The sequence below is a fragment of the Lampris incognitus genome, chromosome 13 (genome assembly GCF_029633865.1).
Source record: "Lampris incognitus isolate fLamInc1 chromosome 13, fLamInc1.hap2, whole genome shotgun sequence".
NCBI classification, from domain to species: Eukaryota; Metazoa; Chordata; class Actinopteri; order Lampriformes; family Lampridae; genus Lampris; species Lampris incognitus.
The window spans coordinates 48588248-48602202 of NC_079223.1; the positions used below are offsets into that span (position 1 = coordinate 48588248).

General features: G+C 44.9%; 1 protein-coding gene across 1 annotated transcript in view; it reads right to left on the bottom strand.

Moving 5' to 3' along the window:
• The window catches only part of birc6 (baculoviral IAP repeat containing 6), a 274230-nt gene that overhangs the window by 142938 nt on the left and 117337 nt on the right, over positions 1–13955 (bottom strand). The window contains exons 56-57 of the mRNA XM_056291274.1: positions 5129–5258; positions 350–481 (exon numbers count right to left, since the gene is read on the bottom strand). Of these exons, the coding sequence (XP_056147249.1) occupies positions 350–481; positions 5129–5258 (262 nt within the window). The remainder of the gene's footprint in view (positions 1–349; positions 482–5128; positions 5259–13955) is intronic.

Sequence of the window (13955 nt, forward strand, 5' to 3'; positions counted from 1 at the left end):
TTAGATACTTAGTACTCGGGCCTTATACTCATTGCTGCCAAATGCTCCTTAAACTGCTCTGGCTTCAAGCCCTTTTTCCATTTAGTATTCATTATCATTCACATGTCGAGAGTGAAAACATCTGATTTCTTTTCACTAAATGAGACCAACACAGGCCCAGAGGCTCTGCCAAGTGCTCAACATGGCAATGTTAATTTTTTTGTGGGTAAACAGGCTAAACTATTCACATTCCAGCCAATTGGCAGGCAGAGTGATGGGCGGGGACATGATGGCCAACAAAGATTGGCTGATGAGTGAAAAGGCTGGCTGTGATTGGTCAAAAGAAGTAATATGGAACTGAACCAAACACCTGAGGCCACGACGACACTGTAGTTGTCTTGGAAACCGCTGTCAGCTTTCATCTTCTCTTTCTCCTCATGGTTCTTTTTTTCTTTGTCTTCTTTCTGCTCATTGATGAGCTTGGCCGTGATGCTTGGGGTGTCTGGGAGAAAGAAACGAGATGATTAACCATTGATTTATGTAAAAACATGACAAAAAGGGAAAACAGTACAGACACAATCATCACGGGTGTTGTAATGAAGTCCGAGACATTTCCACAGTGGTCCCAATGAAATACAAAGGGAAAGGCAAGTTTAGCTCATATAAAAACAGAAAATGATGGAAACAGTAAAAGCAAGTAGAGGTGGTGGTGGTTGCTTGGGTTGGGGGGGGGGTATTAGTTATTAAGAGAAAAGATTCTGATATCACACCACACCTGCCCTGTCATTAGCACTCATATACATCAGTGTTGGCAGAGAGTCTGTTGTATACATTACTAATCCTTCTACTTCTACTGTCATTATTCCTGCCTGTAGGGTTTGTCACATTTTGTCACATGTGTGTTTGTTTGTGTCTTTCTGCCTGCAGCTAATCTGGCACACATCTGGACCTATCAGACTAAATTTGTTTGTGCAGAGTTATGACTGTATGATCAAGAACCTCAAACAAAAACAAATCAAACTTCTGAAACACCAGCTCATCCAGTCATGCAAAACCAGATGGAATTCAGTGTGCGACATGTTTGCAAGACTTCTTGAACAACGGTGGACAGTTACAGCTGCTCTGTCCGACTGAACAATAACAAAGTCAACAGAGCTAATAACAAAAATGCGACTACAAGTTTTCGTTTTGTTAATCTGTTGGCTATTTTTGATAATTGATTAGCCAGAGGAATGAATGTGTGTTTTTGTTTCGTTAATCTGTTTAAACATTAGAAAGTCTGGCTACGTGGCACGGTGGTACAGTGGTTAGCGCGGTCGCCTCACAGCAAGAAGGTCCTGGGTTCAAGCCCCGGGGTAGTCCAACCTTGGGGGTCATCCCGGGTCGTCCTCTGTGTGGAGTTTGCATGTTCTCTCCGTGGGTTTCCTCCGGGGGCTCCGGTTTCCTCCCACAGTCCGAAGACATGTAGGTCAGGTGAACCGGCTGTACTAAATTGTCCCTAGGTGTGAATGTGAATGTGTGTGTGTGCGCGTGTGTGTGTGTGTGTCGGCCCTGTGTGACGGTCTGGCGGCCTGTCCTGAGTGTCTCTCTGCCTGCCACCCAGTGACTGCTGGGATAGGCTCCAGCATCCCCGCACCCCTGAGAGCAGGATAAGCAGTTTGGATAATGGATGGATGGAAGTCTGGCTACTAGCTCTTTATTCTAATAAGTTATTAAATATTTTGCTACACGGGAGATTTAGGCTATTATGCTGATTATACAGCGCACTTGGCGCCAGAGGATTCAGTGCGTTAATCTGTTTTTGTTCTTTAGAAAGTCTGGCTACTATTTGGAATTTACTTAAACATTTATTTAAGTTAAAAAGTTTTTATGTAGCCCTGTTGGTCTGCTTTATTTCCTTCACAGTAGCGCTGCAGGTGTGTAATGATGTGACGATGGTCTCATGATCTCTTGTTGTGGTTTATGCCGCTATCTGCACAAGTAAAAATAAACCCCTTCGTATGAAAAAAACATTCGTTATATTGTTGTTGTTTTTTTTTAAATTATTATTTCACAGACACTCGTCCGTTGTAAATAGTATATTTTAATCTTGTCGGTTAACAGCTAATGATCGGTTAATGAGTGTCGGTTATCGGTCAGGAAAAAGAGTTCAAAATGAACATCCCTGCCACACACCCAAAATGAACAGGCTGAAATAATTTTAATTATATTACAGCTTACATTTTTTAAATATTTACTCATCACATTGCACTCCTGCATTTGTCAGAGAAAAGATTGTGACAAACCCAAATGATGAGACTATTACAATGATCGTGCCAAATCCTTCGTTTCATGCGGTCTCATCATTGCCTCGTCTTCCAGACGCTATGGAAACAATTCCACTCAAGACCAGTGATTCAGCCCCAAGAGCCTCCACGAATCATTAGAATTGTTAAGTGTGTGTCCACGCTGTGCAACAGCCTCATTCCATATCGCATCTGTCCTCTCTTTCGTGTGTACACACACACACACACACACACACACACACACACACACACACACACACACACACACACACACAGTGTCATAACAGCAGTGGCATATCAGGACTTCTATCTGTTGCTCAAGGTCCCAGGAGGAGAAACATTCATCACACATGGCATCAGTAAACAGCTAGCTCTGCTACGGCTTTGTGCTGCAGCCTCACCGCTGCATTCTCAACCTTGATGAGAAGATAACGCCCTGATAAACTTTACCACCACAGACAGAGGGACGTGTATGTAAGAGGTTCTTCTAAAAGGCAGTAAGACATTTCCCCATGGTTCTGAACCATTTTTTTCCCTCTCTCAGTGCATGATAGTGCATGAGGGTGGAGTGGGTGGAGAAGAGTGTCAGGAGTGATGTGTGACAGAAGGGTACCAGCAAGAGTTAAAGGGAAGGTTTACAAGATGGTTGCGAGACCAGCTATGTTACATGGTTTGGAGACAGTGGCACTGATGAAAAGACAGGAGGTGGAGCTGGAGGTGGCAGAGTTGAAGATGATAAGATTTTCATTGGGAGTGATGAAGAAGGACAGGATTAGGAACGAATATATTAGAGGGACAGCTCAGGCTGGACGGTTTGGAGAATAAGCAAGAGAGATGGTGTGGACATGTGTGGAGGAGAGATGCTGGGTATATTGGAAGAAGGATGCTGAATATGGAGCTGCCGGGGAAGAGGAGAAGAGGAAGGCCAAAGAGGAGGTTTATGGATGTGGTGAAGGAAGACATGCAGGTGGCTGGTGTGACAGAGGAAGATGCAGGAAGAGGAAGATGCAGGATGGAAACGGATGATCCGCTGTGGCGACCCCTAATGGCAGCAGTCGAAAGTAGTAGTAGTAGTAGTAGTAGTAGTAGTGCGCGATGGTAGCTGTTGCTATCAAAGCTACATGTCAGATGCTTGTATACATATTTGTACATTTCATTAATGGAGTTCAAACACAACAGTGTACAATTACAGAGAGACCCTCGGGTGAAGTGTGAGTCATGCTCCATCTCTGTAATGTTCACTGGTTAAAGCCCATCCTCTACTCTCAGTGCTAACCGCTACAGCAGCAGTCTTCGGCCTTGCTGCTCATGGTTGGGATGTAAACGGAGTCACAGCAGTTCATGCTAAAGGTCAGTATTCATGCCTTGGGAACTGGAGACCGAGAGACACACACAATTGAACTGGAAAATGTGTTTGCGTGAGAGCGCAGTGTCTGTGTGTGAGTTTCATAAACATCTCTAAGAGATGCAAAACTGTGTTTTTTCCTAACAAAGGAGAGAGCAATTGAGAGGTGGTGCAGTTGAGTGCATCTTGAGTCAATGAGTGCTCGGTGACCGACATGGGACATTAACCTCAAATATGTCTGCCCGCTAACACTGGAGCAGCCAGTGAGACACAGATGGGATCAAACACTTGAGTGACGAGTAACACACATGGAGTGGGTCTCCCTTATTTTACACACTGTGTGTGTGTGTGTGTGTGTGCGTGTGTGTGCGCGCGCGCGTGCGTGCACAATCAGAGCGTAGAGAATACAGGATGACATGCTCCACATTGAACAGCTGAGGGCGGATCGATGAGGCTGAGAAGTGGGAATATAAAAGGGGAATTCTTCTGGTAATTGCCTGGGAAAAACCAATAGGAGCCACATGGAGGACTCCATGGCTTAAGATACCTTAAAATCTGTAGACAAAGGGCGTCCGGGAAGCGTAGCGGTCTATTCCGCTGCCTACCAACACGGGATCGCCGGGTCGAATCCCCGTGTTACCTCCGGCTTGGTCAGGCGTCCCTACAGACACAACTGGCCGTGTCTGTGGGTGGGAAGTCGGATGTGGGTATTTGTCCTGGTCGCTGCACTAGCGCCTCCTCTGGTCGGTCGGGGCGCTCCCCGGATCAGCAGAGAGGGGGTGGGGCAGCGACCAGGACGGCTGGGGGTAATTCGCCAGATACAATGGACGAGAAAAAGGGGGAAATTGAAAAAAAAAATCTGTACACAAATTCATTATTTGGTTGCTGAGGGCGTCTGGATAGCGTAGTGGTCTATTCCCTTGCCTACCAACATGGGGATCGCCGGTTCAAATCCCTGTGTTACCTCTGGCTTGGTCAGGTGTCCCTACAGACACAACTGGCCGTGTCTGCGGGAGGGAAGCCGGATGTGGGTATGTGTCCTGGTCGCTGCACTAGCGCCTCCTTTGGTCGGTCAGGGCACCTGTTCAGGGGGGAGGGGGAACTGATGGGAATAGCGTGATCCTCCCACGTGCTACATCCCCCTGGTGAAACTCCTCACTGTCAGGTGAAAAGAAGCGGCTGGTGACTCCACATGTATCGGAGGAGGCATGAGGTAGTCTGCAGCCCTCCCCAGATCAGCAGAGGGGGTGGAGCAGAGACCGGGACGGCTCAGAAGAGTCGGGTAAGTACATTTGGGGAAGAAAAGGGGGGGGGGGAGGGGATCCCCCCCAAAAAAGAAAAAAAATTTGGTTGCTGAGAGACGATTAATAGACCAACCACATGCATGAGACTGTCCTATTACCATGTCAGTACTCAGTACAGACCTTCTCTCCCACAGTACAGTCCATTACTACTCTGTATGTGGTCGACTAGATGACTAGGTTCATGAGAAGAAACGAAAGTGGAAGGAAAGGCCTACCAGATACTCTGTCCAGGACTTCGTTCAGGGTGGTGGAGATCGGCAGGTGGAGGGTGCGGTACTTGTGACCTGCTCCGTACATGGAGTGCTGGATGATGTGGCTGGTTGCGTTGATGCGCCCTTTGTACAGCTGAAAGTGGAGAGAAAGAAATAAGAACCAACACATTCAGAGGAAAAGTAAACTGACACACACTGACACCGCAATGAAACATTTTGTTTGAGTGAGGCCAAGTACAAACACTGCCACAGCTTTTCTGAATGACTACACAAAAAAGAAGCTTTTCAGACACAGGACTGTTCTAGTTCAGTCTAATGGGACTGAGGACAGGTACTGGTCTTCCCTCCACCTCCACACACCCTTCTGCATCTGCCCTTAAAGCTCATACGGCTTTTCAGCAAGCGTGAATGTTTTTTTGGATTTTCTCCCCAATTGCACTTGGCCAATTACCCCACTCTTCTGAGCTGTCCCAGTCGCTGCTCCACCCCCTCTGCTGATCCGGGGAGGGCTGCAGACTACCACGTCTCCTCTGATACATGTGGAGTCACCAGCCGCTTCTTTTCACCTGACAGTGAGAAGTTTCAGCAGGGGGACACGTGGAATGATCACGCTATTCCCCGCAGTCCCCCCCCCCCCAAACAGGCGCCCCGACCAACCAGAGGAGGTGCTAGTGCAGTGACCAGGACACATACCCACATCCTGCTTCCCACCCGCAGACATGGCCAACTGTGTCTGTAGGGACGCCCGACCAAGCCGGAGGCAACACGGGGATTCAAACAGCTGATCTCCGTGTTGACAGGCAACAGAACAGACCACCATGCCACCCAGACGCCCACAAGTGTTAATGTTACATGAAAGCATCATCACCACCGACAGGCACAGTGCATCCACAACTACGCCTAGCTGGCAGGTGCGCACACGCGCACACACACACACACACACACACACACACGACTGAAGTTCACAAACAGCTGTAAATATACTGACTGATGTCTGGATGCATGCTCGATAACCAGGTGAGGAAGTCACAGGAAGTTGAATCAGTTCATCTGAACACGTTTACTGAGAGAGACATTTCATCATACTGACTGGTCAGACAGATGTGAACCTCTACACCATGTGATGTGACAACATCATCCCCACTGCCTTTCAAAGAAGTCATCATACTGACTGGTCAGACAGATGTGAACCTCTACACCATGTGACGTGACAACATCATCCCCACTGCCTTTCAAAGAAGTCATCATACTGACTGGTCAGACACATGTGAACCTCAACACCATCTGACGTGACAACATCATCACCACTGCCTTTCAAAGAAGTCATCATACTGACTGGTCAGACAGATGTGAACCTCTACACCATGTGACGTGACAACATCATCACCACTGCCTTTCAAAGAAGTCATCATACTGACTGGTCAGACAGATGTGAACCTCTACACCCTGTGACGTGACAACATTATCACCACTGCCTTTCAAAGATGTCATCATACTGACTGGTCAGACACATGTGAACCTCTACACCATGTGACGTGACAACATCATCACCACTGCCTTTCAAAGAAGTCATCATACTGACTGGTCAGACAGATGTGAACCTCAACACCATGTGACGTGACAACGTCATCACCACTGCCTTTCAAAGAAGTCATCATACTGACTGGTCAGACAGATGTGAACCTCTACACCATGTGACGTGACAACATCATCACCACTGCCTTTCAAAGAAGTCATCATACTGACTGGTCAGACAGATGTGAACCTCTACACCCTGTGACGTGACAACATTATCACCACTGCCTTTCAAAGAAGTCATCATACTGACTGGTCAGACACATGTGAACCTCTACACCATGTGACGTGACAACATCATCACCACTGCCTTTCAAAGAAGTCATCATACTGACTGGTCAGACAGATGTGAACCTCAACACCATGTGACGTGACAACGTCATCACCACTGCCTTTCAAAGAAGTCATCATACTGACTGGTCAGACAGATGTGAACCTCTACACCATGTGACGTGACAACATCATCACCACTGCCTTTCAAAGATGTCATCATACTGACTGGTCAGACACATGTGAACCTCTACACCATGTGACGTGACAAACATCATCACCACTGCCTTTCAAAGAAGTCATCATACTGACTGGTCAGACAGATGTGAACCTCTACACCATGTGACGTGACAAACATCATCACCACTGCCTTTCAAAGAAGTCATCATACTGACTGATCAGACAGATGTGAACCTCTACACCATGTGACGTGACAACATCATCACCTCTGCCTTTCAAAGAAGTCATCATACTGACTGGTCAGACACATGTGAACCTCTACACCATGTGACGTGACAACGTCATCACCACTGCCTTTCAAAGAAGTCATCATACTGACTGGTCAGACAGATGTGAACCTCTACACCATGTGACGTGACAACATCATCCCCACTGCCTTTCAAAGAAGTCATCATACTGACTGGTCAGACACATGTGAACCTCTACACCATGTGACGTGACAACATCATCACCACTGCCTTTCAAAGAAGTCATCATACTGACTGATCAGACAGATGTGAACCTCTACACCATGTGACGTGACAACGTCATCACCAACGCCTTTCAAAGAAGTCATCATACTGACTGGTCAGACAGATGTGAACCTCTACACCATGTGACGTGACAAACATCATCACCACTGCCTTTCAAAGAAGTCATCATACTGACTGGTCAGACAGATGTGAACCTCTACACCATGTGACGTGACAACATCATCACCACTGCCTTTCAAAGAAGTCATCATACTGACTGGTCAGACACATGTGAACCTCTACACCATGTGACGTGACAGCGTCATCACCACTGCCTTTCAAAGAAGTCATCATACTGACTGGTCAGACAGATGTGAACCTCTATACCATGTGACGTGACAACGTCATCACCAACGCCTTTCAAAGAAGTCATCATACTGACTGGTCAGACAGATGTGAACCTCTACACCATGTGACGTGACAACGTCATCACCAACGCCTTTCAAAGAAGTCATCATACTGACTGGTCAGACAGATGTGAACCTCTACACCATGTGACGTGACAACGTCATCACCAACGCCTTTCAAAGAAGTCATCATACTGACTGGTCAGACACATGTGAACCTCTACACCATGTGACGTGACAACATCATCACCAACGCCTTTCAAAGAAGTCATCATACTGACTGGTCAGACAGATGTGAACCTCTACACCCTGTGACGTGACAACATCATCACCAACGCCTTTCAAAGAAGTCATCATACTGACTGGTCAGACAGATGTGAACCTCTACACCCTGTGACGTGACAACATCATCACCACTGCCTTTCAAAGAAGTCATCATACTGACTGGTCAGACACATGTGAACCTCTACACCATGTGACGTGACAACGTCATCACCACTGCCTTTCAAAGAAGTCATCATACTGACTGGTCAGACAGATGTGAACCTCTACACCATGTGACGTGACAACGTCATCACCAACGCCTTTCAAAGAAGTCATCATACTGACTGGTCAGACACATGTGAACCTCTACACCATGTGATGTGACGTCATCATCACCACTGCCTTTCAAAGAAGTCATCATACTGACTGATCAGACAGATGTGAACCTCTACACCATGTGACGTGACAACATCATCACCACTGCCTTTCAAAGAAGTCATCATACTGACTGGTCAGACACATGTGAACCTCTACACCATGTGATGTGACGCCATCACCAACACCTTTCAAAGAAGTCATACTGACTGGTCAGACAGATGTGAACCTCTACACCATGTGACGTGACAACGTCATCACCAACGCCTTTCAAAGAAGTCATCATACTGACTGGTCAGACACATGTGAACCTCTACACCATGTGACGTGACAACATCATCACCAACGCCTTTCAAAGAAGTCATCATACTGACTGGTCAGACACATGTGAACCTCTACACCATGTGACGTGACAACGTCATCACCACTGCCTTTCAAAGAAGTCATCATACTGACTGGTCAGACAGATGTGAACCTCTACACCATGTGACGTGACAACATCATCACCACTGCCTTTCAAAGAAGTCATCATACTGACTGGTCAGACACACGTGAACCTCTACACCATGTGATGTGACGTCATCACCAACACCTTTCAAAGAAGTCATCATACTGACTGGTCAGACACATGTGAACCTCTACACCATGTGATGTGACGTCATCACCAACACCTTTCAAAGAAGTCATCATACTGACTGGTCAGACAGATGTAAACCTCTACACCATGTGACGTGACAACGTCATCACCAACGCCTTTCAAAGAAGTCATCATACTGACTGGTCAGACACATGTAAACCTCTACACCATTTGACGTGACAATGTCCTCACCAACGCCTTTCAAAGAAGACTTTCAGGACTCCTGAGAGTCTTTCTTGGATCATGATGGAGGATCTTGATACAGTTTGTCAGTCACACTTACAGCAGAGGCAGATTTGACTGACAGGTCGCTCAAACTGTCCAACCTCACCACAAGTCATTATTGTGGAGCCGAAGATTGAAGGACTCCAGCCAAGAGAATCTTGCTACTGCTACTGGTGTTTGAACAGACCTGCTGTCTGTTCTGTTCACTTGTTTGCTGGTCTTGTCTATAGCCCACACAATCCATGTTGATAATTATCTCAAACACATTGTCTTCCATTTACAAATAAACACATCTTGATTACCTTCAACGATGACTCTTGCAGAGTCAAGACAACATAGACAATCACGTCCCTATTTCACCCTGCTTTCCTAAGCTAGGCTACCACGTAGCACTTGTAAAGCCTCCTACACACTGTACAATTTTAGCAATCCTATAATGTTTATAGAATTTATGGCCGGACTCGATGAAGCAGCAATAATTGGCAACGCTGTCTTCGGGAGGGGGGGGCGGAGTCGGCTTGTGTTTGTCACATGAATGCGTCTCTGTGTGTGTCGGAAAAAGCAGTGGTTCGGCCTGGAGTCGCCTTGTCACGAAAGTGGGGAGGTGTCTCGTTCAAGACTGCCGGCCGGAGAGATGCAGTTGGCGAACGCATGCAGTACGAGGGTGGGTGTTTGAATTAAAATAGGGATCAGTTGGCCACCAAATTGGGAGAAAAAAATGGAAAAATCAGAAATAAATTAAACAAAAGCAATCCTATAAGTTTACTGCAAGCCACACTGTACGATGTACGACATCAACTGTGATGTATGTAGACTGTACAATGATAACACTACTGAATCACAGGCTACAACACAAGTCCATAAAAATGCCATCAGTGTGCGTGCCGCATCAGCGCGCGTAATCAACCTACGCCGCTGGTAGGGCAACATGACGCCAAGCAGGAATCGAGTCCTTTCAGTAGTCAGTAGCCAAGATTGTGCGTGGCGCTGATCAGTGCGTCATTTCGTGCTGCATTTCTATTGGTTGGTTAGTAGACGTAGGTCATAGCAGCAGTCACATTGTGAGATGGTCATCCTACATTTCTGACACTGTCAGACTTTTGTCCCAGGTTGCCTTCAGTCACAAGACCGTAATAACGGCCGTCTCTGAACCTGTCTCACGGTGTGACGCAGGACCACTGTTTTGGAACCACAACCAAAGATGTCACTACATTTAGTCATCTTTCATCTGAGACGGCCCACATCACACAGTCTGTAGGAGGTTTAAGGCAGTGTGTCTGGTTGGACAACAGCAAACTTTTCAAGAGTTAGTTGACTGGCCAAAATGAACTCATACCCATGACTCTAAACAACAAGATTATGGAGACTTGGCATCACAAAGGGATCCAGCATTTGGAAGACTGCTATGAAAAAGGACTTCTCATGTCCTTTGAACAATTGAAGAGGAAATACGACTTGTCCGACAAGACATTCTGCTATCTTCAGTTAAGTTATTTTCTCAGAACCAACCTGGGTCCTGGAATGACTTTACCAGTACTTACTGATGTGGAGAAACGGCTTCATGAGGGAAATGTTTACAAATTTATTTCTAAAATGTACCTCTTACTACTGAATGAGGGCCCAAAGACAGGTCTGCACAAATCTAGAGTGAGGTGGGAATCAGATCTGAACATAGCAATTGATGAACAACTCTGGTCAGATTGATGTCAAAGCAGTTTATCAGCTACCATTAACACCCAGTACAGATTGGTTTACTATAATTTCCTCCATCGACTGTACCTCAGCCCACAGAAACTACATAAATCCAAACCTGAACTGTGCTTCAGATATGGTATAGAGGCCGGCTCCTTCCTGCACTCTACCTGGCTTTGTACAGAGGTGAAGCCCTTAAAAATAAAATATTCCACAAGTCGATTGGCAAACAGCTTCTCAAACATTCTTGCATCCAGTTTACCCTTTGAGAGGGTTTTCAGTACCGAGAGAAACATTTACTGTGACCTCCTGCAAACCATCTCTCCTCCACCCTGAAGCCCTGCATCAACCAACTGGTACAGCTCTTCACAGACATCTTCAATCAGTTCCAGGACCCCTACATCACTTCTACCTGATTTGAAAGCTACGCCAAATAAAGACCCAAGGAATACAGGCCTTACTGGATCACCTCAAAGCCATCCCTGATCCTCTACTGGACCCCTTGAGGTCCATGTACAGAACAAAATAGACACATGTAGCATATGTGGTGAACTTAATACATGTTATCAATCCACCCACATTTTGACAGGTCATGGGAAGTACATGAGACATTATTTTTGGACTTCGGCTCTGCACTCAAAACCATCATGCCAGACCTCTTGGAGACCAAGCTTCCCCGTAACAGACATAAAACTGGACTGAAGAAGCAAGCATCAAGCAAACATCCTTTGATGAGAGTGACCCTGCTTTACCTACAGTTTACCAACAACTGCACCTCCAGTCTCTGTTCTGTTAATACTCCAGAAGTTCACTAATGGCACAACGCTGAGTGGGCTCATAAAAGATAGATGAGCCAGCATGCAGACATAACAGGGAGCTGCTAGTTTCTTGGTCCAGCTTTAAACACATGGAGGTTCTAAAAATGGTAGCTATCACTGGTGAATTCAGAATTCAATAAAACTAGCAATCAATCAAAGTCAACTTGTCAGCATTTCTAATCTCATAGTATTCTTTGCATCAGATTTGCTGTTGGGCAAACTATCACCGAAATTGCCTAAATTGCAAAGTTTATAAGTTCATTATAATTCTATTATCCTCTTTCAATGTTGTATTGTTTAAATTGTGTAAACACAACATCATTGCACATTGTCCGTCTTGGTAGAGAGATCCTCCTCTGTTGCTCTCCCTGAGGTTTCTTCCAATTTTTTCTCCCCGTTAAAGGTTTCTTAGGGAGTTGTTCTTTATCCAATGTGAGGTTCTAGGGCAGGATGTTGTGCTGCTGTAAAGCCCCTTGAGGCAAATTTGTAATTTGTGATATTGGGCTATACAAATAATATTGACTTGCTCTAGAAAATGACACTCACTCATCCCAGGATAGAGGATAGAATAAAATGAAATGATGGCAATTAAAATTAATTTGTCTAGTCCCCTCTCTAAACTGCCCCGGTGACGTTTAATCATTGAGCAGTGTGAAATATAGAGCATGGGGGGGCTACTACAGTGTATTTCAGGCATGGATCAGTCTGGTGGATAGAGCTGTAGAGGGGAGCGTGTCCCTTATATTGTTCCACTGCCCCCTTGTGGTCATATGGCAATATCATCCTTTATTTGATTAGATTTATTTGTATTTCTAACATATAAGAAAAAAACAAACTCAAATTCTTATAAACAACACAAGTTAAATGCTACATGTTAAAAAAAAAGTAGTAGGACACATTTATTTTTACCCCTTCTCCGCAACTCATTAATTCATAATCTTTACCTTACATAAAGTTTACAAACAATTATCCCAATGTTATGTACAACCCAAATATCACCCAGTGTCGATAATATAAAACTTAAGAGTTATGACAAACCTTCCTCATCACTATACCTCTTAAAATAATTTGTTGTACGTCTTTTTGAACTGAATAATGTGCATACTTTGAGTTCCACATCCAAACCATTCCAAAAATCACCCCACAGATCGAAATACATATACTCTTCATAGTTGCACATAGTTTCTCTAAACTTTCCTGTCAAATCATAATCCCCCTCTCTGTTGAAGAACATTTTTTTGTATATTACCCGGTAGTAAAATATTTCTTGCTTCATACATTATTTGTGCTGCATTAAATTCTATGAGATCCATGAACTTCACGGCATGTGACTTTTTTGTAGGTGTTACACCATACCGCCACACAGTATTCAGATATGGCAATACAAGTGAACAACATAGTGTGTACAATGATTTATGATCCAGAATGTGTATCGTTTTCCCCAGGACTGCAATGCTGTTCGCCAGCTTTGCTCGCACATATTTCATATGAGGTTTCCAGCAGATTTTGTGGTCTGTTATCACATTGAGAAATTTATTTTCATATACTCCTTCTATGTTGACATCGTCTATCATCATTTGTACTTGGGTATTTATTTTACAATTTACAGACAACATAATCTTTGTTTTGTTAAAATTTAATTTGTTTATGTCAAACCCCTTTTTGATTTTTTTCCCTTTCTTTTATGATCACTTCCAAAAGCTGCTGTAAATTCTCCCCAGAACAGAAAATATTGGTTTCGTCCGCAAATAGAACAAATTTCAATATATATACAATATTGATACTCTGCATATATCATTTATGTACAGAATAAACAATTTCAGGCCTAATACTGACCCCTGAGGGGCTCCACAATGAAAATCCATGCATGATGAT